This window comes from Eretmochelys imbricata, chromosome 1, assembly GCF_965152235.1.
Source record: "Eretmochelys imbricata isolate rEreImb1 chromosome 1, rEreImb1.hap1, whole genome shotgun sequence".
NCBI lineage: Eukaryota > Metazoa > Chordata > Testudines > Cheloniidae > Eretmochelys > Eretmochelys imbricata.
The window spans coordinates 69,523,488-69,548,923 of NC_135572.1; the positions used below are offsets into that span (position 1 = coordinate 69,523,488).

General features: G+C 44.4%; 1 protein-coding gene across 1 annotated transcript in view; it reads right to left on the reverse strand.

Annotated features, from left to right (window-relative positions):
* Positions 1 to 25,436, reverse strand: part of DIAPH3 (diaphanous related formin 3) — a 531,747-nt gene that overhangs the window by 383,741 nt on the left and 122,570 nt on the right. The window contains exons 10-15 of the mRNA XM_077806852.1: positions 23,894 to 24,004; positions 23,371 to 23,489; positions 23,016 to 23,132; positions 14,374 to 14,492; positions 14,197 to 14,261; positions 13,210 to 13,314 (exon numbers count right to left, since the gene is read on the reverse strand). Of these exons, the coding sequence (XP_077662978.1) occupies positions 13,210 to 13,314; positions 14,197 to 14,261; positions 14,374 to 14,492; positions 23,016 to 23,132; positions 23,371 to 23,489; positions 23,894 to 24,004 (636 nt within the window). The remainder of the gene's footprint in view (positions 1 to 13,209; positions 13,315 to 14,196; positions 14,262 to 14,373; positions 14,493 to 23,015; positions 23,133 to 23,370; positions 23,490 to 23,893; positions 24,005 to 25,436) is intronic.

Here is a 25,436-nt window from a genome sequence, read left to right on the forward strand (position 1 = left end):
TGATGTAAAACTTGCATGATATATTGTCTGTCATGATCTTTATGTGTTTGCCCCAATTAGTGGTAGGAACCACAGAGAGGTGTATATGACCACTCTGAGCTCCAGGATGTTGATGTGTAGCATTGCCTCTTGTGATCTCCACTTCCCATGTATAAGCACTCCTCATCCAAGCAAAGAGGCATCCGTCATTATGACAACATTTGGGGAAGGACATGCAAATGGGATTCCTGTGCACATGCTGTGATGATCTTTCCATCAGTCGAGGGATTGTTTTACAGAGGTACATATGGAAAGAAGCATATTTAAACCATGTCTGGTTGGTGAATTGACAGTTCTGAGCCACCTTGAAAGCAGCACATTTAAAGCCAGGCATGGTATGTAATGAAGTTCCACGAAGCGACCTCTCAGCAACCAGTTGTTCAGGTAAGGGAATATTAAGACACCTTTCCTGCAGAGCTGTACTGCTACAACTGACATGACCTTTGAAAAGACCCTCAGGGCAGATGACAGGGCAAAAGGAAGCACTCAGTATTGAAAGTGGTCCTGGCCACAATGAAAGATAGGAATCGTTTGTCTGAAAGTGGATAGCGATGTGGAAATGCACATCGTGAAGGTCAAGGGCTGAGAACCAATCCCCTTGCTCTAGTGATTATAAGTGATAGTAGTCCTAGGTCTAGGTTGGGTCTCCAATCTCCACTCCTTTTTGGTACCAGAAAGTACCTTGAATAAAACCACTTCCCTCCGTGCTGCATGGAGACTGGTTCTATAGTTCCCAAATGTAAGAGTGCGTCTACTGCTTGATGAAACACTCTTTGAAGGGGGGTACCCGAAGAGGAATGAGGAAGGGGGGGTTCATTGGTGGAAGAGAAGTGGATGGTGTAACCTGTAGGGATCATCTCCAAAACCCACTTGTCTGTAGTGATCAACTCCCAGGCTCACCTGAAGTGGTGAAGACACTCACCAAAGGGAGGAAGACTACTGGAATCAGCACAGCTGAGGAGTAAGGGAATGGCGGTTCAGAACCTCAACCAATCCCTTAAAATTGATGCTTGGAGGTGGATGGGTACAAGGCGGGAGGCTGAGAAGAGGACACCTTCCTTTTCTGAAATCTCTGCCACCTTTAGTATTGCTCATAGCACCTCAGTGAAGAAAGGAATTAGATCGAGCAGGATCTCCGGGCAGTGGGACTTGCTGAGTTCTCTCTTGTAGATGGGTGTATAAATTAGATCTGTTGATTAATTGCAGTTAGATTTCAGGTAAGGTAGATTTTAGAGTCCTTTAATGTTCTCAGAGACTCGTACATAATATCTACGAATAACTTAGACCTATCAAAATGAAGGTCTTCTACTATACTCTGGACCTCTTTTGGGAATCCAGAGAGTTGGAGCCAGGAGGCTCTTCTCATTTTCACTGCAGTAAGCAATCGAATGGGCAATGGTATCAGCGGCTTCTAGGAAAGCTTGTAGGATTGTCCTGGCAATTATCTAGCCCTTTGCAATAATTGCCTGGAACTGATCCCTGTGTTCTGTCAGTAGATGGTCCATGAAAGAGGTCAGTTCAGTGAAATTCACAGAGTCACACTTTGCCATCAATACTTGGTAATTGGCAATTCTAAACTGCAGGGAGGCCAAGGAATAAGACTGTCTCCCCAGTAGATCCAGACACCTGAGGTCTTTGTCATGAGGCATGGTTTTAGCATGGTGCTGCCTATCATATTCATTCCCTCTGTCAACTACCAAAGAGTTAGGTGAAGGTGAGAAAATAAAATTTCTTAGTCCTTTGCTGGGATGCAATACTACTTATCCTCTCTTTTTCATCTAGACAAAATAAAGCTGCATGTGCCAGATCTTCACTGGGTCCAGAAGAGCCTCATTAACAAGCAAGGCTATATAGGCTGAGAAGGTTGATGGGAGAATGTTGAAAACCTTATGATAAGATTCTGTCAGCTTCTCAAGAGGAATCTATAGAAAGTCTGGGACCCTCTTGACCAGGTCCTGGAAATATGCATAATTGGTTGGTCCCCAAGAGTAGTAATCAGTGGGTCCCAGTCAAGCTGGAAGGCCATATAAAGTGGGGTCCCGCTGGGTCCAGTTCTATTTAATAACTTCATCAATGATTTAGACAATGGCACAGAGAGTACACACTTACACATTTGCGGATGATACGAAGCTGGAAGGTGTTGCAAATGCTTTGGAGGACAGGATTAAAATTCAAAATGATCTGGAAAAACTGGAGAAATGGTCTCGTCTGAAGTACACAGAATGAAATCCAATAAGGACAAATGCAAAGTACTCCAATTAGGAAGGAACAATCAGTTGCACACATACAAAATGGGAAATGATTGCCTAGGAAGAAGTACTGAAGAAAGGTATCTGGGGGTCATCGGGGATCACGAGCTAAATATGACTGAAGAGTGTAACATTGTTGCAAAAACAAAAAAAAAGCAAAACACCATTCTGGGATGTATTAGCATGAGTGCAATAAGCAAAACACTAAGGAATTCTTTGCTCTACTCAACTGGAGTACTGAGTCCAGTTCTGGGCGTCACATTTCAGGAATGTGGACAAACTCAAGAAAGTCCAGAGAAGAGCAACAATAATGATTAAAGGTCTAGAAAACATGACCTGTGAGGGACGATTAAAAAAAGTAATTTTGTTTACTCTGGGGGAAAAACTGAGAGGGGACATAAGAACAGTTTTTAAGTACATAAAAAGTTCTTCAAGGAGGAAGGAGGTAAACTGTTCTGAGGACAGAACAAGAAGCAAAGGGCTTAAATTGCAGGAAGGGCAGTTTAGGTTGGACATAAGGAAAAGCTTCCGAACTATCAGGGTGGTTAAGTACTGGAATAAATTGCCTAGGGAGGATGTGGAATCTCCATCACTGGAGATTTTTAAGAGCAGGTTAGACAAACACCTGCCGCAAATGGTCTAGATAATACTTAGTCCTGCTATGAATGCAGAAGACTGGACTAGATGTCCTCTCGAGATCCCTTCCAGTCCTAAGATTCTATGATTTTATGTTTAAAATCATCCACCAGGGACAGAAGAGGGGGGACGACTGCTTCTTCCAGAAATGGAGAAGGTACTGGTTCTAGGAGATATCCTTTCATCAGCTCCAGCCTCATGTTCCTCAAGGGATTCCTCTGGAGGATCAGGTCTTGTGGAAGGAATAGGTAATGCTGGTTCCTTCTCTCTATGGTGAGTGATACTCAACGCTCAGGAAAATAGTTGGTGATAAGCCACAAAGGGGTCCCAATATAGCCAGGGAGGAAGTGCATAAGGCATAGGAGGCGGCAACCAAGGTTGCACATATCAGCAAGACATTGGTGGTAAATGTGGGCTGTGAAAAGTTGCAGCTTCAGCAGAGGCTTCTGGAAAGGGGCCTCTGTAGTAGTGAGGAGTAGAGCCCTGAACTGACATTTTAGAACAAGGCAAGGTCTTCATCAGAATCCTCTTCCTCAAGTTTACTCAGGAATGGTGGAACGCCTGAAAAGATCTGGATGGTACCAAAGGTCTCATGCACTCCAAAGGAAAGCACACTTGGAGCCTGAGTGGGTTTCTCAGGTATCAAGGAAGAGCTCATCTTGCCACCCCAGTCCACTAATGTTACTGATGGTCTCTCCAGCCCCGGGGCCTTGCGGTCTAGCTGTGCTCTGGGTACCCGAGGAACCAGGAGCCTCGACGGTACCTGACTGAAGAGCCAGTGGCACTGAGATAGCAGAGGAGACTGACAACCTTGGCTTTTAAAAGGTAGGTTCTCTATCTGGTGAGCAAGGGGCACATTGTTTCGAGGACCTATGAGAGGAGATCTGTCTCGCTCTCTCTCTTTTAGACGCCCTGGAGGTGTGGGCCTGTGATGCTGTTGAGGCAGTAGACCCTGCTCAGTCACCCTTGTACTGGGTCGGAAGCTGGCTGTAGAGAGCTCTCCATCACAAGAAAGCGAAGCTTTCTCTCGCTTTTTCTGGCTCTTGATTTTAGTGCCCGATGAAAGTTGCACTTCTGAGCAACGTGTAATTCCCCAAGGCAACGAATCCATTGGGAGTGCCCGTCGTTGACCGGGATCACCTCCCAGAAGGACAGACAACACTTAAAGCCAGGAGAATCAGGCATAACCTCTCCATAAAGAGAGCTAGTAACGATCTAATACAGTGATACTCAGACTGAGGCTCGGAATCTGCAAGTACCTCTTTAATTTAAGTTTTTCCTGGGGCTCTTTGCAGCACATATTAAAACACACTGATTTTATTATTAACCCATCTAAATTATTAACCAATCAGGATGCTTTTATTATGTTATTAACCAATCGTATAATACTTGATCAGTCATTTTGCTGTGAGAATAATAATATATATAAAAAGTTGTAAATGAAACAATGAATTCACACTACTGTGGCTCTTTTGAATAATGCTGATTGCTAATTTGGCTGCTGAACCACTGAGATCCAAGTGTTATTGATCTAATATCTACCTAAATACAATATAGAAAAAATAAAAAGATTTGTTTATGGAAAGAGAGCTATATTAAAAGTATTTACTAATTATGGAAAAGTAACATTAACACTACAACTAGCTACCAATAAGAAGAGAAAACCAGAGTTGAGGAAATCTCAACAGGACAGCTCCGTCCCAGGTCAACGTGGTTGAGAAGGAACTGAGGGCTGTTTGCACACACAGTGCTAAATAACAGCACGGAGCACAAGACACACACGAGTGGGCCCAATGGATACTGCTATGAGAATTCTCTGCTCGAAGGTGCAGGGGGTGCTAGCGTGCCCAGAGTGGGGCACCTGTAGGGACACTACTCAAAGAAGGAGTAGATGTGAGATATACTGATTTCAGTCAGGCTTTTGACAAGACCATACTCAAAGAGTAGTTATAAACGGTTCACTGTCAAACTGGGGTCCCACAGGGGTCAGTCCTGGAGCCAGTACTACTCAATATTTTCATTATTTATTTGGATAATGGAGTAGAGCGTAAACGTATAAAATATGCAGAGGACACCAAGCTAGGAGAGGATAGAAGCACTTTGAAGGACAGGATTAGAATTCAAAACCACCTTGACAAATTGGAGAACTGGTGCCAAGTACTACACTTTGGGAAGGAAAAATGAAATGCACAACTACAAAATGGGGGAAAACAAGCTAGGTGGCAAGACTGCTCAAAAAGGGCCAGGGGTAAAAGTGGATCAAAAAGTAAATATGAGTCAACAAACATTATACAGTTGTGAAAAAGGCTAGTATCATTCTAGGGAATATTAACAGGAGAGTCGTAAGACATGGGAGGTAACTGTCCCGATCTTCTGGACACTGGTGAGGCCTTAGCCCAAGTATTGTGTCCAACCCTTTAGGAAAGATGTGGACAAACTGGAGCAAGTCAAGAGGAGAGCAACAAAAAGCAATAAAAGGGTTAGAAAACCTAACCTGTGAAGAAAAAGGAATAAGGAAATGCTGAGTCTTGAGAATAGATATGGAGGGAGGGCAACCTTATAACTGTCTTCTGAAATGTTAAGGGCTGTTATAAAGAGGACTGCGGTCAGTTCTCCATTTCCACTAAAGGTAGGACAAAAAGTAATGGTCCTAATCTGCAGCAAGGGAAATGTTGGTTAAATATTAGGGCAAGCTTTCTAACTATAAGGGTAGTTAAGCACCGGAATAGGCTTCCAAGGGAAGCTGTGCAATCCCCATCACTGGAGTTTGTAAGAACAGGTCAAACACCTGTCAGCGATAGTCTAAGTTTACTTAGTCCTGCCCCATTGCAGGAGGCTGGACTTGATTTCTCAAGGTCCCTTCTAGATCAAAATTTCTATGATTTTATGATTAAGCAAAGGATAGGAAATATTTTTAAAACAAGGAAATATCAGAATACAATAAATAGTACACAACCGCTCTATTCCTTTAAATTGTTTGCCCTTCTCCAAGTCCTCTGGGAGCTCAGCTGTCCTCCTTGAGTTCCAAAAAATAATTGCTAATTCTGAAATTGCTTCACCTTGACTAGTAGGCCTAAGGTACATTTTTCAAACTGGCTAATAAATTAAAAGAAATAATTATGAATATACGTCAATGCTACAAAACAGCTAGGGTACAGAGAGAGTGAAAGAGGGTCCCAACACACAAAATTAACTATCTTAAGTAGTTGCTAATGGAATGAGAAGACGAAGGGTCTCTTTTCAAACTTGTCCTAAATATTCAGATCCGCCTGAAGGGGTTTACTTGCAGCATCCAAAAGTGTAATAAATCAAAACAGTTAATTTTTTTTAAATATATAAAAGTTGGAAAACAGATTTATACGTAACAGATGTGGGCGTGTTTGTAGTGTGTACACCATGAGTACAGCTAAAAGCATATTGAAGTGCTATGTTTAATTCAATGAATTAAAAAAATAGAGTACAGCTCAGAAGCTAAACAGCACCTCATGTCACCATCAAAAAATGAGGGGTGGGGTTTTTTTGGGTCAGTTTTGCCAAGAAATTTATATAAAATTTGGTCATTTCTTAGCCTGTCTACCACTATAAGAAAGTAGTTAAATATTTTTTGAAAAGGCAGTAGATTTCAGGGGGGTTTTTTTGGGGTGGTGAAGAGATGTGTACCTTTAAAATAAGTACTTAATTCCTTAATAGTGTTTATGGAATATCAATGGCTAATTGCACAAAACATACAGATAAACTAATTTACTTGTCAACAAAACTAAAATTATGAAGTGTGTCTATACAAGCTCAAGATGTAAACCAACAAAACATGGTCAAGAAAAAATGGTTAGTAACCTTTCGTAACTGTTGCTCTTAAAGATGTGTTGCTCATGTCCATTTCATGCTAAGTGTGAGCACACCAGGTGCGCTGTTGGCAGAGATTTTTCCCTTAGTGGTATCCATAGGGCCAGCTCTAGTGCCCTCTAGAGTCGTGCACATAAGCGCCAGCATAATGGGTGCCACCAGCTCTCTCAGTTCTTTCTTGGCAGTAACTCCAACAGAGGGTTAGTAGATTGGGTCTTGGAATGGGTACGAACACTACCTCTCGAAGAACAGTTACGAAAGGTTAGTAACCATTTTTCCTTCAAGTGGTTGCTCATGGCCATTCCATGTTAGGTGACTCACAAGCAGTGCTCCAGGAGGTGGGATCAGAGTTCACAAATGTGCTGACTGTAACACTGCTCTCTCCTTAAACTGGCATCATCTTGGGCTTGTTGAGTGATGACCTAATAGGATTGCGTAAAGGTACGAACTGACAACCAGGTTGCAGTTGTGCAGATGTTCTGGATTGGTACCTGCTCAAGAAATGCTACTGCTGAAGCCCGAGCTCTTGTGGAATGAGCAGTCACGATGGCCAAAGGCGGCACATTCACCTGCTCGTAGCAAGCCTGAATACAGGCGATTAGCCAGAACGAGATTCTTTAGGATGACACACGTAGCCCTCTCATCCGTTCTGCTATTGCTATAAACAGTTGTGTGGATTTGTGGATGGGCTTATTCTTCAATATAAAAGGAGAGGGCGTGCCTAACATCCAACGTATGAAGCAGGTGCTCCTCAGCAGACTTATGAGGCTTTAGGAAGAAGACAGGTTAAAAAATGACTTGGTTGCTGTGGAATTGTGACACCACCTTGGGTAAAAAGGTGCGATGGGGCACAGTTGAAGCTTGTCTTGAAGAACACTGTGTAAGGAGGTTTCAACAAAAGGGCTTTGACCGCAGAGACCCTTCTGGCTAAAGTGATAGCTACCAGGAAGGCAACTTTCCAGGAGAGAAGCAGTTGGGAGCACACAGCTAACAGCTTGAAACGGGGCCCCAGGAGCCTTGACAGGGCCATTTTTAAGTCTCATGGAGGGATCATCTCGTGAACCTGAGCATAGAGTCTTTCCAGCCCCGCTTGAGGAAACCGGACCATCATTTCACATAAGAACACCATTCTGCTGTTCACTGGAAGGTAGAAGGCTGAAATGGCTAATAAATGAATCTAAATAGATGAGAGCACCAGACCTTGCTGCTTTAGGTGAAGCAGATAGTCCAAGATAGACTGTAGAGAAGATTGGAATGGAGAGATTCCATTCAAAGGCTCAACAAGAGGAACATATAACACTTGGCCAAGTAGGTAGCCCTGGTGGAAGGCTTTCTATTTAGAAAGCAGTCAAACCTGATCCAAGGAGGCCTGTTCCTGGGGGTCAGCCACACAGCATCCATGCAGTCAGGCGCAGGAAGGCAAGGTTCAGCTGAAGCAACTTGCTGTGGTCTTGAGAGATCAAGTCTGGGCGGAGTGGGAGCACAAATTGCGCTGCCACTGAGAGGTCCAGAAGCGTGCCGAACCAGTGCTGGCATGGCCACATCAGTGCCATCAGGATAACCCTTGCCTTGTCCCATTTGATTTTTAAGAGAACATTGTGAACCAAGGGGATCAAAGGAAAGGCATACAGTAGATGGTCTGCTCATGAGAGCTGGAAGGTATCAGAGAGGGAGCCCATGCTGTACCCACACCGTGAACAGAGCTAATGGTATTTCCTGTTCTGCCTGGTGGCAAACAGGTCTACATGGGGAAGTCCCACCTCTGACTTCCGGGTGAAAAGACCTCTCATGGTGAGAGGAAAAGGCTCTGTTGAGGTGATCTGCTAGTATGTTTCGGGCTCCCGGGAGGTGCGTCGCCTTAAGTGAATGGAGTGATTCACGCAGAAGTCCCACAGCTGCAGGCTTCCTGGCATGAGGCCAGAGATCAAGCCCTTCCCTGCTTGTTGATATAAAACATGGATGCAGTGTTGTCTGTCAAGACCTGCACCACTTTGCTCGAGATCTGGAGAAGAAACACTCGGCAAGGGTACTGCCCTGAGTTCCCTGACGTTTATAAGTAGGGAGAGTTCTTCTTGGGACCACAGGCCCTGGTCCTGAGGTGAGCTGTTTACCCTAGGTCTGACGCATCCAAGACCAAGGCGACTGATGGTTGAGGGGCAGCAAAGGATACCCCTTCCATTACCGAACCTGGGTCTTTCCACCAGATCAGGGAAGCGAGGACCAGAAGTGGGACAGAGTACTAAGTGTAAGTGGTGTTTGCTTGGGGAGTAGATTGATCCCAGCCACATCTAGAGGGGTCTGACACAAAGCCTTGCATACTGTACTACGTAAGTACACATTGCCATGTCCCAATAGTTTGAGGCAGACCCAAACAGTTGTTACTGGGTGGATCGTGACCTTGGATATCAGGTCCAACAGTCTGGAATCAGGTCTCTGGCAAGAAGGCTCTGGCTTGGGTTGAGTTGAGCACTGTCCCAAAGAACTCTATTCTCTGAACTAGGATCAAAGCTGACTTTTGCTCATTTATCAGCAGGCCCAGCACTTGGAAGGTGACCCAGACAATACTGATGCTGTGCCATACCTGAGCCTGTGACTGAACTTTGATCAGCCATTTGTCAGGGTAGACTTGCACACCTCAGCGACTCCGGAAGGCTGCTGCTGCTACTACTACTATACACTTTGTGAAGAGCTGTGGGGCTGCCAACAGGCTGAAGGGAAGAGCGCTGATAGTGGCACTGACCCACAATAAAAACCTGAGAAGTCTTCTTTGGCCATGGAAGATAGAGATATGAAAATAAGCACTCTAAGTTGAGGATGGTGTACCTATCTCCTGGGTTCAGGGAGGGAATGACAGAGGCCAGGGAGACCAAGAGGAAGCTCAGTTTCTTGACATATCTGTTGAGGCGATGCAGGTCCAAAATAGGTTATAGGCCCCCTTTGGCCTCCAGGATTAGGCAATACCAGGAGTAAAATCCCTTCCCCCTCTATGATCTCCACACTTAGGAAGGATTGCACCTCCTGAGAGAGGAGTTGCTCCTGAGAAAGGTCCCTGAAGAGGAAGGAGGATGAAAGAAAACGAGGTGGCTGAATACAAACTAAAGGGACCCAATGGTCCAATGTTATATGTAACCACACTGGGATGAAGGGTGACAGACAGTCCAACGACAAAAGAGGGGCCCGATCCAGAGCTGAGACTGATAAATGCCCAAGGGCAAACCTTCAAAAGGCCTGGTTGGCACCGCCAGGACATCTGAGAGAGCCTCACTGTGAGGCTGATGTGGACGGGAGGGATTTGCAACACTTGTAACCTTTTCCCTTTCTTTTGTAGTGCGCCTATTTGGTAGATGCTGCAAATCTGGAAGACTGGTTGGGTCTAAAATGCTTTCTGGATGGCGGTGGCATGCGAAGTCTTAAGTACTGCATGTTGGCCTTCGAGTCTTGAGGCCATAAAGTTTCGAGTCCATCGACTCCAAAAACAGGGAGAAGCCTTCTAAAGGGAAGATCCTGGACAGACTGTTGAACTTCAGGAGGGAGGCGTCTGGACTGGAGCCACCAACTGCACCTCACAGTGACTGCCGATACCATAGTCCTGGCTGCTGAGTCCACTGAATCCAGAGCCACATGGAGGGATGTTCTGACCACACTTTTGCCTTCTCCGGGATGGCCATGAACTCCTACCTCAACTCCGATGGGAGGGAATCCTTAAATTTGGACGAGTCCCATAGATTAAAATTGTACCTCCCCAGCAAAGCCTGCTGGTTGGAGATACTAACTGGAGACTGCCCATTGACGAAACTTTCGGCCCAAAAAGGTCTAGAAGTCTTTTAGCATCTTTTTCTTGGGGATAGCACTTCGACTGCCCCTTCCTGTCCTGCTCATTTGCTACCAACGCTACCAGGAACCCCAGGAAGGGGTGCGAATAAAGGTACTTGAATCTGCTTGCCGGTTCATAGTATTTCTTCTCTGCCCTCTTCGGGGGGAGGGAGGGGAGAGAAGACAGGGTTTCCACAGCATTTTCACTGCCACATCACTACTTCTTTAATGGGCAAAGCCACTCTAGAGGGCACAGCTACCACCATGATGTTGATCAGACTGTGTGCAGACTCCTTAAGCTCCTCAATCTCCAGACCTAGGTTTGCTGTGACTCTCTTAAGGAAATCCTGGTTGGCCCTGAAATCATCCTGAGGGAGCCAGTTACTGGGTCCTGCCACCACCTCACCTGGGGATAATGAAGAGGAGGCTTTTAGTGGAGGGACAGTACCCTCCTTTTCCTCTGCCTCCACCATGTCTTTTGAGACCACATCCTGGAAAGTGGCACCAAGGTCAGTATCAGAATCAGGGTCCAGTACGTCTATCTGAAGCCACCGAGTATGTGTGGTGGGAAGCAGGGGAGGTACTGGGAGAAATTCCCAAGGGTTCCAATATAGCCATTGCATTAGCCAGTGGCCAGGTGACGGCCGGTACCGAAGTCCGGTGGAGTGTAGGCTGGGTACTGGTGTTAAGGTTTTGGTGAGGCGGAGATTCCCCCTCGGACTCTGAAGAGGATTCCTCCCTTGACAACCATGATGGAGCAGTACCCACTTCTGCCACCATGTGGTGCTGGGGGGTCCAAGGACAGGCACAGTTCAGTGATTGCTGTGCTAGGATCATGGAAGGCTTGCTTCTAAACAGTGTAGAGGTGATCAGTACCGGGAAGGAGCTCAGCACTTCCTGCTCTCTCCTGTCACTGGCCATCTTGGTTGCTGGGGGTATTTGTGGGGTTGGCAGAATTGGGAGGGCCAGCAGGTCCTTTGCTGCTTGGAACACCTCCAGTGTTGAAGGAGGCGGCCAACGCCTGGCACCACAGCTGCTTCCAGGAGTCAGCAGTGGGTCTCGAACTAGACTCGGCACTCTAGATGGAATCGGCGGCACCATCAATGGCTCAGGGGAGGATGAGTGGCCCAGCATGGGTCTAACTGAGTTGCCATTCCTCTACTTGTCTCTTTTCTGCACTGGAGAGCACCCTGTCACAGTGTACTGATTCTTATGCTTCTTCCTTAGCAACAGAAATAAGGAACAGTGCCAGGAAGAGCATGGTGCCGGGGAAGCACTCCACACAAATGTCGAAGTGCTCAGCACCAATTCAGAATGGTTCAGTTCCGACACTGGTCTGAGGGCTGCCTCCATGAGAATGGCCTTCAGCTGAATGTCTGTCTCTTCTAGTGCGTGGTCTGAAGTCCCCGCAGATGTGGCACTTACCTTTAACATTAGATTCCCCCAGGCACTTTAGACATGTAGGGTGCAAGTCACTCACTGGCATCAGCTTGTCACAAGAGACACACGGCTTGAAGCCTGGGAACGGGAGCATGCCCAGTCCCTCGGGCAAAAAGTCCCTCGACACCAGGAACAACTATTTATGCTATTATATATGCCAACTCTAACTAAGAACGATATATACTAAGTATATACTAAGAATGAATAGAGAAAATTCCAAAATACTGAGAAAGGGGCCCTGCCGCAGCAAGAAGAATCATTTCAGCAACCATCACAGGCAATAAGAAGGAACCGAGAGGGTGCGGGCCTGGCGGCACCCCTTATACCAGCGAATATGTGCACAGCTCCAGAAGGTGCTACAGGTGGTCCTACAGGTACCACTAATGGAAAATTCTCCGGCACCAGTGCACGCAGCGCGCACACACCTAGCATGGAACGTACATGAGCAAGTACTGGAAGAAATATATTTCTTCGACTTCCTGCATGTACTTCTTACCCAAGGAGCTGTGCTTCTAGTCAACGTTTAGATTCTATTCCTTTTACTCCTCGCTATAAAACATTGGGAAATCTTTTGGTCATATGTTCTTAATATCTAAATGTTTAATGTGCAGCAGTTATATGCAAGTTATCTCCTTTAAAATCTGGATTTACTCTCTTTTCTTATCTTTTAAAATCTGTTTACTTTTGGAAATTGAAAAATTATTAGAAAGTGTTCTCATTCAGCTAGAGGTTATCTTTCACTGCAGGATGCCCATTGCTGAAGGTTCAGCAAAATAAATTGCATGAGGAATAATTTCCTGTGGTGGGATAAAGATCAGTGATGAATGCCAAATCTACTAGTAGATTTCTTACCCTTTGTGGTTAATTATTCAGGAAATATGTGACAAGAAAAGTAAAACCCAAATGAAATATAAGCAACTGGTTTAATTATCATAAGCCTAGGCACAAAACAGGGATCAACTGGGAGTTCATGCAGCTAATTAATGTTATACTACAATTCTTTTTAATAAAGATTTGTGGCACACCAACAAAAGAAACTGATAGTAAACTATGTTCTGAAAATGGGTTCATTTTTCTTCTTTAAAAACCTCACACGCTGTATTAAGGTCTGAAAAGTATTAAATGAAGTATGCTTGTTTCACTAGTGACATTATGGTATAGAAAAATGTTATTTAATATTGTCCTTTACCTGGGATTTAAAAGCCTGTAATTCTGCTTCTAGCGCATTGATTTTTTCTTCTTTTTTCTGCAGTAGGGACTGGGTCTCCTGATAGACTATAAATTCTTTTTCAAACTGTATGAGAAAAAAACAAGATGAGAGCATAGTGGATATTAACAACACTGCTATGTTGCTTCAGAAAATTGTAATATTTCCTTAATCTTTCAACACGAAACGAATAGCTTTCTTACCAGTTAACTCTCACTTGAATATTTTAATCCTCAAGTGAAAAACCATAGCAATTACTAGTGGAGGGAGCACTTTGCACAGGGAGCACTTTGCAAATTTCATCCAAATATATCAATCAGTTCACCACAGTATCATGTGTGTTTTAATGGATGAAATGTGATGCATTAACCAAGCAGATTACAGTAAGAGTTTTGATGTTATCAAACTAATACTTTAGTTAGATTATACAAGTATTTGTTTAAAAGGACTTTTCTACAACGTAAAAAATGTCTTCAAAGATCAGTTTGGGAATACCATCTATCAAAACGTAAAGTTGTTTATGGGGATACACTATTCAAGAATGTAGTGTAAATGAAGTCTGACTTAAATCTGAGAGTTCGAATGTATTCTATTTAGACTATAAAATGTGTCAATTTTTATTCTCAATCTCTCAGTCTATTCTACTGGGTAAAAAGTTTATAACACACAACTCCAGTCATATATAAAAGACTTCAGTTTCTCACTATGTAAAGCTACGGTTGCTGTTTACAATTTAAAATAAAAATCTACCAAGTATTTGTAAATAGGGTCAGAATGCGTTAACTAACTTGGCACTAGATCCCTGCCTTCTACTACATATGACACACATACAACACATTTTTTCACTAATTAATAAACTTGGTTACTGAAAAATAAAAATATGTTGTGACTGTCACATTTGCAGTAACAAAATTTATATAGTAATCAAGTAAACCCTCTTTCTGATTAGATAACTTCAAAATTACTTACTTTCCTGGAAAGTTCTGAAGCTCTCTCTTCAAATTCTTCTATTTTTGCTTTATCTACACAAACATCTAAAAACAAAGTTATAAGGTTCTTAATGTTATACAACATTTAAACTCTTTGCTTTTTAAAAACACACAAACACATTTCCACAAAATAATCATTTCTAGAAACTGCTCTCACCTATTAAATGACTGAAATTTACATCTAACTTTTTACGATAGGTGAAATCTGGGTCTGTTCCACTTCGATGTAATACTATCTGGGACACACATTCTTCAATTAATTTGAAATACTGGGGTCTAAAGAAGGAAAGAGAAGGAAAACATTTTACAATGTTTTTACTTGTCAGTGCATACTTATATTAGTGTCATAAATCAACGGTATTTCAAAATGAACACATTAGGCCAAAGCATTTAGAATGACTTAGCTTCATAGAACTAGAGTTTTAAATTCCAACAAGTTCACAGCATTTCACCATTCAAGGACAAATACAGCTAAACCAGTGGGTCTCAAACTTTTTAATGCAGCACGGATCAAATCCCACACAAATATGATTCCATTTAAGATAACGCAGTATCTCTGACACCTACAGCAACCGGATACGTTCCTCACATATTTTCATGTAAGCAGTTTTAACTTTAAATGCAACTGATTTTTTCCCCTTTAAAAAGGCCCACCCTTGTTTCGCTCTTCGTTTTCTCTCCCCCACCCGTAAGTTCTGTACTTCTTTCCCCCTAACCCTTCTATCACCTAGCCCTCCTGCATATATATATATATATATATATATATTCCAGCCTACTAGCCCCTTTCTTCCTCATATGTACTCGGCAGCTTTTGTCTCTTCTCCTGCATGCGCTCTTCCACTGCCTGGTCCTCCTTTCCCTCTACTCGCCTACTATGAATCACAGAGCTGAGGGATGTAAATGTTGGCCAGCAGTGGAACTTGTGCAGAAAAGAGTCTTCCTCTTGGTAGAGTATGACCAGCAGCCAAGAAGACATCTTCTCTTTGTGGCAATGGCATGGATCTCAATAACCTACCTCTCACCTTATTATGGCGAAGCGGACGACCCCATGTAACAAAGAAGCTGTTGTACATTTAAAGCTGTTGTACATTTCAAAATTTCCTATCAAATTAAAGTTTTGTTCTTAAATATCAGGATGGGGTATTCTCTAGTCATATCTAGTGTTCTTAAAGTGAGGACAGGCTAGAAACACTGCAATAAAGTGGTTACTCACCTATTCTGTAGCTGTTCTTTTAGATGTGCTGCACATATCCATTCCATGTTAGGGATGTACGTGCCCAGTGTACTGAAGCCAAAGTTTTTTCCTATAGTGGTACCCAAAAGTGTAGTCCATGCACCCTGAGCCTGCTTGTATTTCCAGCTGAGGGTATAAAGGGCAGAGCCATCCCAACCCCACATGAACTACAATGAACTAAATTCCGAAGCGGAGGGGAAGGAGAGTTGGTCATGAAATGGACATGTGCAATATATCTCAAAGAGCAACAGCTGCAAAAACAGGTAAATAAACACCCATCCCCCTGTTCAAGTGATTACATGTTAGGTGACTGCTAAGTAATTCAGAAGGTAGTCAGGGCTCAGAGTCTATCAGAAAAGGGATTGTAGAACCATCTCCAAATCTACCAACATCTCTAGAAGCTTCAGAGATAGCTTAATATCTGGTAAAACATACATACAGATGACCATGTTGTTGGCCTGCATCCATCAGAAGTTGGGAATGTTTCTCAAAAACACTAGCAAAGTTCCTTGAGCTTTGTAGAACGTGGAGAGATCTTTGTGAGAGAAGTGGTCTAAGTAATGTCAAACACTTAGGAGAAAATCTACAAGTTCCATTTTGTTTTTGCACTTTGCCATCTTGTTTCTAAATAGTTGTGGTTTGTCCACCATGTTGGTGCCCTGCTTCTTGAGACTATTGAGGTCTTTTTCCCTCTGAGGCGGGAAAAGAGCAAGAGTAATATGGTATGTGATCTCCCTAGTAACAAGAGAACATAAAAAACTGCTGCATTTGAGAGAAGGGACTATCCTTCCTTCCTGGTGGCAGCACAGTGCATGTCCTAGCCAAGACTTCGATGGATCTACAGAAGATCACAGTAAAAGATCCAAACTCCTGTTCCAGTTACCTGTTCCTGATTGATTCCTGTCTTACCTGTGTTCGAGAATCCTGTTGTACCTAGTCCATGAAATCCATTGTCGTGGGTTCATTCCTCTGAACATGGTGCAGTATGTCTGTACCTTACCTGTGTTAAACTCCCTTGTCTTGTGGGTTTGGGTCCTGGACCATGTCAATTTGTTAAGCCAACCTGTACCTGAATACCCTTTATGTACTGTTTTATTTGGGGGTCCTATCAGTTACTGTTTAAAGTCTTGTTAAATAAATCAATCTGTTTCATAGTTAAGCCTGTCTGTAGTTTTATCACCGATGATGTATGCGAGTTGGGGGAACAAATTTGCTGGGTGGGGCTTTAAGGTGCGGAACCTAGGGCACATCCAGTTAGCCACTGGCAAGATATAAACAACACTGATACGCAATATGCAATAGATGAGATTCTTTATGAGAAAAAACAATGAGGAGTCCTTGTGGCACCTTAGAGACTAAAATTTATTTGGGCGTACGCTTTCGTGGGCTAGAATCCACTTCATCAGATGCATGAAGTGGAAATTATAGGAGCAGATACTCACCAGCAACTGCACCCCACACAACAAAAACACCAACCCAGGAACCAAACCCTGCAACAAACCACGGTGCCAACTCTGTCCACATATCTATTCAAGGGACATCATCATAAGAACTAATCACATTAGCCAGACCATCAGGGCTCATTCACCTGCACATCTACCAATGTGATATGCGCCATCATGTACATGGCACAGGGGCATTGCTAGCACATTGGCCAAACCGGACAGTCTCTATGCAAAAGAATAAATGGACATAAATCTGACATTAGGAATCATAACATTCAAAAACCAGTAGGAGAACACTCAAATTTCTCTGATCACCCGATAACAGACCTAAAAGTGGCAATTCTTCAACAAAAAAAACTTCAAAACCAGACTCCAACATGAAGCTGCAGAACTGGAATTAATTTGCAAACTGGATACCATCAGATTAGGCCTGAATAAAGACTGGGAGTAGTTGGGTCATTACAAAACCTAAACCTAATTTCCCCAATACTAATTTCTCCCTACTGTTACTCACACCTTCTTGTCAACTGTCTCTAACAGGCCACTCTCATTACCACTTCAAAAGTTATTTTTCCGTCCCTTGATATCCTGCTATTAATTGATTTATCTCGTTAGACTGACCTCACACTTGGTAAGGCAACCCCCACCCTTTCATGTTTTTTTACCTGCTCCTATATTTTCCACTTCACGCAGCTGATGAAGTGGGTTCTAGCCCACAAAAATTACGCCCAAGTAAACTTGTTAGTCTCTAAGACAGAGGTGGGCAAACTACGGCCCGCAGGCCATATCTGGCCAGCGGGACCCTCCTGCCTGGCCCTTGAGCTCATGGCCCAGAAGGCTAGCCCCCGGATCCTCCCCTGCTGTGCCCCCTCCCCCGCAGCCTCAGCACACCACATCACCAATGCAATGCTCTGGGCAGACAGGTAGCGCAGTTGCAGAGCCGCGGCCTGACCCGGTGCTCCAGGCAGCGCGGTAAGGGGAGGTGAAGAGTTGGATAGAGGGCAGACGAGTTCGGGGGTGTGGTAAGGGGTGTAGATAGGGGTCGAGGACCTTAATTGATGGAAGGGACAAGCCCTAGAGCTTGAGATGCATAAGGTAGTCCAGTATCGACTGCAGCGAGGCCTGCTCAAGGCTAACTCCTTGGGCCGAGATCCAGCACATGAATCGTTGCCATTTGGCCAGGTAGATTGTTCTAGTGGAGGATTTTCTGCTACCCAGTAGGACCAGCTGAATGTGGGCCAAGCACTCCTGCTCTTTAGCAGTTAACTATGCAGCAACCAAAAACTGTTAGGGGCAGCGCTGCTAAATACGGGTGCAGGAGCCTGCCATGATTCTGGGACAAGAAATCCAGCCAGAGGGGCAGCTGCATCGGGGTCGTCACCAACAGGTCCATGAGCATGTCGGACCAGTGTTGGGGAGGCCAAGCCGGGGCTATCAAAATCACCTTGGCCTTATCCTGCTTGATCTTCATGAGCACTCTGTGAAGCAATGGCACTGATGAGAAAGCGTACATCAGAGCCTCCAACCACAGGAGTAAGAAGCTGTCCGACAAGGAGCCCTGTCAATTCCCCGAAATGAGTAGAACAGTTGACATTTCCTGTTCTGACGAGTTGCGAACAAGTCCATATGGGGAGAGTCCCACTTTCAGAAGATCCCACTGACCACCTCGGAGTGGAGTGAACATTTGTGTCGAGATGAGAAGGCTCTGCTGAGGAGATCTGCTAATACATTCCTGGTTCTGGGAAGATGCGCTTCCACGAGATGAATGGCATGCTGCACACAAAAATCCCAGAGAAGAGGGCTTCCTGGAAGAGAACCGATGACCTGGCTCTGCCTTGCTTGTTGATATAAAACATCGTGGCGGTGTTGTCCATCAGGACTTGAACCACTTTGCCTTGTAAGTGGAACCAAAAAGACTGACAGGCCAAGTGACCCGCGTTGAGCTGCCTGACATTTATGTAGAGGGAGCGGTCAACCCCTGACGAGCGGCCTCGTGTACTGAGCTCACCCAGGCGGAATCCCCAGCCCAGGTCCGAGGTGTTGGAAACCAGAGTTAGCGACAGGGGCTAGGGCCGCAAAGGCAACTCCCTGCAATACCAACCCAGAGTTCAACCACCATTCCAGGGACGACAGGATGTGATACAGCACCCTGACTACCCAATCTAGATTATGTCTGTTGGGGATGTAGACTGAAACCAACCATTCCTGTAGCAGCCGGAGGTGGAGCCAGGCATGACGGACCACGTAAGTACAGACAGCCATGTGGCCTAGCAACTTTAGGCAAGTATGGGCAGTGGTGAGCAGGTGGCCCCTTACACGGGAGATCACTTCTGACATGGCTTGGAAATAGGCCTCCCAAAGGAAAGCTCCGGCTCATGAGGAGTCGAGGACTGCTCCATTCAACTCTATTCCTTGCACTTATATGAGGGTTAATTTATTTTCGTTTCATAACAGGCCCAGGTTGTGACAGGTGGAACACACCAGATCGAACCTGTTCTGCACTTGATCCCGCGACCTTTGATGAGCCAATCATTGAGACTGACATAGACCTGGATCCCATGACACCTCAAGTAAATGGCTACTGGGACCATGTATTTTGTAAATACCCACAGAGCCGAGGAGAGGCGAAAGGGAAGCACCATGAATTGTAAATGGCACTGGCCCAACATAAAACAGAGCAACCGTCTGTGTCCTTGGAAGATTGATACACAAAAATAAGCATCTTTCAAGTCGAGAGCGGCGTACCAGTCTCCCAGATCCAGGGAGGGAATGATGGAGGCCAGTAAAACCATGCGCAACTTCAACTTCTTGGAGGTACTTGTTGAGTCGCCATAGGTCCAGAATGGGTCTTAAGCCCTCTTTTGCTTTCGAGATCTGGAAACAGTGAGAGTAGAAACCTTTCCCCCTCCGTTTCTGAGAGACCTCCTCCACCACCCCCTCCATCACCCCCCGTTGTAGGAGGTTGTCTACTTCAAGGTAGCCTGCGATCAGGCTGAATGATAGTAATGGAGACGGTTGAGGAAAAGATGGGGCGGATCCAAGGAATTGACTAGGGCGCACGGTCAAAATGCACACTTCTGGCCCCCGTGGTGTTTCGCTGGGCCAGGTTGCCCAGGTAAATGAAAACAGGAAGGATGGCAGTGACTAAAACTAGTATTACTTCTGCACGTAGACTCCTGCTGAGGCTGCCAAGGCCTTGGCAGCGGAGGTGGCCGGAATTGCTTCCTCGCCAACTGAGGATTATGCAACCCACTCAGTAGAGGGTGGCCCAACTGTCCTTCAAACTGTGCAGCCTTGCGTCCGTTTCCTCCACAAAGAGTCCCACTCCAACAAATGGAAGATCTTGTATCAAGGACTACCTGTCCAGGAAATGCGCCTCATGACCACCACTGAGGTGACCATCCTGGCCACCAAATCGGCCATGTCCCAGGCCATCTGGAGGGAACACAGAGCCACTGCTGTACCCTCCTCAACAAGGGCCCTGAATTATTGGGCCACCTCCTGGAGCATGGAGTCCTTAAACTCATGGAGGGAGTCTCACAGGTTAAAGTTCTACCTCCCCAACAGAGCCTGGTGGTTCACGACTGAATTGGAGACTGGCCGTGCAATAAATTTTCCTTGCAAAAAGGTCTTGGCCTCCTTATTTTTGGGGCTGGAACTAGAATGCCCTCGTTTGACCCCAGGGGTGGATAAGCATATAAGTATTCGAACCCCTTCTTCTCAGCCCTCTTGGAAGTGGGTAGGATTGAGAACGGGGTTTGCCAGAGAGCTTTGGCCATCTTTAGGACCCCCTCATGCACTGAGAGGGCAACACATGCAGGAGTGGATGTGGAGAGCACATTAAACAAGTGGTCTGATTGCTCCGCCATCTCTTCCACCTGTAGGCCTAAGTTAGTGGCCATCCTTCAGAGCAGGGCTTGGTGCTCCTTAAAATCATCTGGTGGGCTAGTGCAAGAGGGTTCAGCCACAGTCTCATCTGGAGAGGACGAGGATGACTGAACCACTGGGGAAGGGCTCAGGGCATCATCCCCCATTGGGGGAAGAGGGTCTCGGGGTGGGTACCTACCATGCCACCTCAGCGTCTGCTTGTGCCTCGTGCGCCAAGCCCAGCGCCACTGGTGCTGCTTGATGATTGTCTGACATGGTGACCGACGATTGGTGTGATGAGGGCATTGGCATAACTGGCACGCCCCAGGCATTCCAGTAACACCATTGCGCAGGGCAATGGGCCTGCTGCCAGGAGGACATCTCTGAGATGGACACAGCCTCAGTAGCCCAATCTCATAGGTGCTGTCTTGGCGAGGAGCTGAACTCCCTCTCTCTGCCAGAGGAATCCTCCTCCATTGACCATGGTGGACATGTCGACGCCCGAGTCTGGCGGCTAACCTTCACTGTGGGTGAACAGTGCCTTGAGTAGGCAGACCGGTGCCATGCTGGGGAGCGTCTAGATGACGGTGATAGTCGGCATGAGGATGAACGGTGCCAACCATACGGTGACTGGCACTTCCCTCTGGGCAAGTCTCAACAAGATGGCAGAGACCAGAACATGGTGCCAGCAATCTGTGGCTGCGAACCGGTGACCTACGTTGATGCAGAGACCAGGGGCACAGCAACTAAGAGCTCTGCCTTGGCTCCAGAGACTGGCGGTGTTCACTCACCTTCTGGGAAGCTTTCATGGCTGGCTTGCCCGCCTATGGAGCCTTTGCCGGGTCCACGCCACACACAGTGGCAGCTGTATTGGGAAAGTCCTTTGCTCTCTGGGCAGGCATTGATTCCACCATCAATATGCATCCCCTACTGCTTCCTGGAGTCGGTGGCGGATCCCTTAGTGGAGTATAAGGTTCCCTCAGGGACGTGTCCTCCTGCAGCTCTGGCATGGGCAGGCAGCCCAAACAGGGTCCTTTACCCAATGACCCTTGGTCAATTTTGCTCAGTGTCAAGTCCCACTTTTTAGACTTCTTGGGTACCAGTGAAGGGGATTAGTGCTGGATAGAGCCCAGTGCCGGGGATGCGCTATGCACCAAGCCCGAAGTGCTGGGGGTTGAGTCCAGCCAAGACAGCTCTGAGGCTGGGCGAAGAGCAACCTCCATGAGGAGGGCCCTCAGATGAATGTCACGTTCCTTTTGTGCTGGGACGAAAGTTCTTACAGATGCAACACTTGTCTTTGCCGTGAGATTCCCCCCGGCCAGGCAGTTCAGACAGCTGTCACGTGGGTCATTGACAGACACAGGCCTATTCCAGTCAGTATAGGGCTTAAAACTATTTACAGCTATAACACAAAGTCAAAAGGGAAAGAACCACTGACCACTTGCGAGGCAAGGGAGAGGTGTGGTCTGACCAACCACCACAGGCAGTAAGAAGGAACTGAGAGGGCGCCCAGCGGCGCCTAATATACCGACACATGAGCGCGGCACTCCAGAGGGCACTGCAGCCGACCCTACAGATATCGCTAAGGTAAAGTCTCCAATAATTGTGCATGTGGCAGGCACACACCTAGAATGGAATAGACATGAGCAAACACTTGAAGAATTTTTAATTAAAGGAGTATTTGGAAGCCTAAATATAGGGCAACTTAGCAGCTCCCCATCGTATCTTTAGTCGGGGCCAAATTTTTGAAAGACATTGTTTGCGCATGTCTGAATTGTACACCTGGTACTCCCAGTTCAAGAACACAAGTAATCTTAATTTAAGAACATACATCACTATCTGTAGATCTAATATTGAACCTTTATCCACCTAGCGTTAGTACTTAAAGCCATATTTCTAGGAAGATTCCAGCATGATTTCCATGATCGAGAAGACTACTATTTTTACATTTTGTTTTAATGATCCCAATATGGGATCCCAATATGGACAAGGCCTCAGATTAAAGCACAACTGTGTTCTTACCAAAAAGAAAATAAGCATGTTCAGTTTCTTCTCATTCAGATCTCAGTCTCTTCTTTATGCCATCTTATTATGCAGTAATAATGCCATTTGTACAGTATCAATTATTTCTCTAATAGCAACCCAAAATGCAAAACTGATAGACTAACTCAAAATAATGTGTCACTAGATTTTATTGAAGCACAATGAAACACAAGAGCTAAAGAGCTGATATTTACCACAATTTTAACTTACCGTATAAAATAATCATTTCGTATGAGCAAAAGATGCTGGAGAATAGAAAGAAAATATCCTTCGGCACTAGTGTCCTTTACTGTGTTCCACACCATATTGTAAACATCATTTGCTTCAGTAAACAAGTTAAGGGGAAGAAAACAGGAACTCTTATTTGCAGTCTAGGATATACTTCTTTTTATTTTAAACAAACTACTAAAATGCAGTATACTGTTCAAACACAGTAAAGAAAAACATTTCAGTCAAGTTTTGAGTTACAAAATCTTATATTGCTAACACAAAAACTGAATTGAATTTTCTGATACTAAAGCATTATTGTTTGTACATGTTAAGTTCCTCTTTCCCAAAAGGATATTCTAGTTCAGATCTAATATCTTCCAAACGATGGGAAAACTCAATCATGTCTTCTTCCTTGTGCTCATTGAAGACTTTCAGCTGTATATCTAGAGCATCATTCTTTATACATGTCAATTGCTGCAAAGAAAAGGTAGTAGAAAGATACACACAACTAATAACTGCACATGTAAATGAGCCCTTCAATTCTGAGCAACTTTCATAGGTTTATGTTATTTTAATATTTAACATTACAAGAACTCTTATTAGTCATTCAATGTTAAATATTCAATAAAAAAGTTGTAACTGCACAACATGCTGTTCTATATTTTCTGTCATTAAAATAATAAAATTTGTTCTGATTTAATACGTCTAGATAATGTATAATTTTTTTTAATTCAGCTTTCAAAACTATTTTTCATATGTAACCTCTTTAATACTCAGACTTAGTATAATATTCTAGACTGCATTTCATACAACTCCTCCAACTAAGGTATTCTACTGATTTAAATATTAATGCAGAGACAGACTACCGAGCCACTTACCGGCAATATCTCCTTCAATCCAGAGCGCATAAATTCATTTCTGATGTGAAGCCTGAAGTCCAGATCATCAGGAGATGTTACAAGAGCATTGATAAGCTGCATACAAGCTACCTGTAACAGAAAAAGAAAATAGCTATAGTATTTCTTCGTTTTCAATATATTTTAATGTTAAAAGGGCATTACTGAAATCTGAATACCTACATTTTTAGTGTTCCACATTTTACAGTTTTAAATGTAATCTGTCATGTGTAAGTCATTATTAATAAAGATACTTTAATTTACCAAAATCTACTTAAGCCATGGATGCCAAATAAGAAAGTGAGAAAAACATATTTGTCATGAAACCATAAAATAGATCATTTCAGTTCTGTTTCTCTCTCCTGAATGCTGCAATTTTATACAAGAACCTAGATCATTTCACCCATAGTAACAGTATTTTAAGAGAGAGTTTATAGTAAAGTTATACTCAATATTTAAAGTGTTTGATGAATTAATGCATTATGGATTTTATGCAAAAAATGCTTTAACAGTGTAAATAACTGAAATCTGTACATGTGAATATATATTTAAAATCTGTGACAATGAAAATTGGCATCTTAAATTTCACATGCAGAAAAAATACAAGTTCTTGAAAGCCAAGATACAGATCACCCTAGACAGTCTAAAAACTCTACTGAAGAGGACATACAAAATAGCTTCCTTCTTCATGTGCAAGAATTCCCAAAGCGTTGAGTTTCACAGAAACACCTGGGGAAAAATAGCTCTGACTATTCCTTTTCAATTAAAGTGTCTTTTGTGCAGTGATTTTATGATCACTCTTAAAAAACAAACCACCAAAAGCAAGTTAAAGTAATCATCGTCCCAGAAGAAAAGTCAGATGAACAAAGGCAAAACCTTTGCAAATTCTCATAGTGAATGATCATTGCTCTACAGCAACTATATGGAAGAGCCAACAGAAATCTCATAATAGTGGTGCCCAACCTAATTACACAGGATGGTAAAATAAACCTAAGCACAACCTTGAGTGAGCCAAACAGAGCTGGGCAGCCAGAGACTGGCGGCTGCTGGCCAGGCGCCCAGGTCTGAAGGCAGCACTGGCATTAGCAGCAGCACAGAAGAGTGGCAATACCATACCATGCCACCCTTACTTCTCTGCTGCAGCCCCATGTGTGGAAAGTTAGTGTTGCAAGATGGAGTCCAGAGTCACATGAGAACAACACATGCCCATAAATGTCTTGCTGAATCACAGAGGGTGGCCATTCGCTCCGTCCTGTCTGAGGCTTACTCACAAAGAGTATCCGGACAGAATGAGTTTCTTCAATAGACCATTGTGAGGGTGGAGTGCCCTTGATAGGCCACCAACACATAGCTGTCTAGCCCTAATGTAAATTCTATCTGGGGGGTGTACCCAGGAATACAGCACATCTTTAAGATCAAAGTACATAGCCAATAGTCATAATTTCAGATTCAAAGAAGATATGTGTATATAAACAAGTTAATCATACTTACCAAATCATAACTTTTTCATTCACACCTTACATGA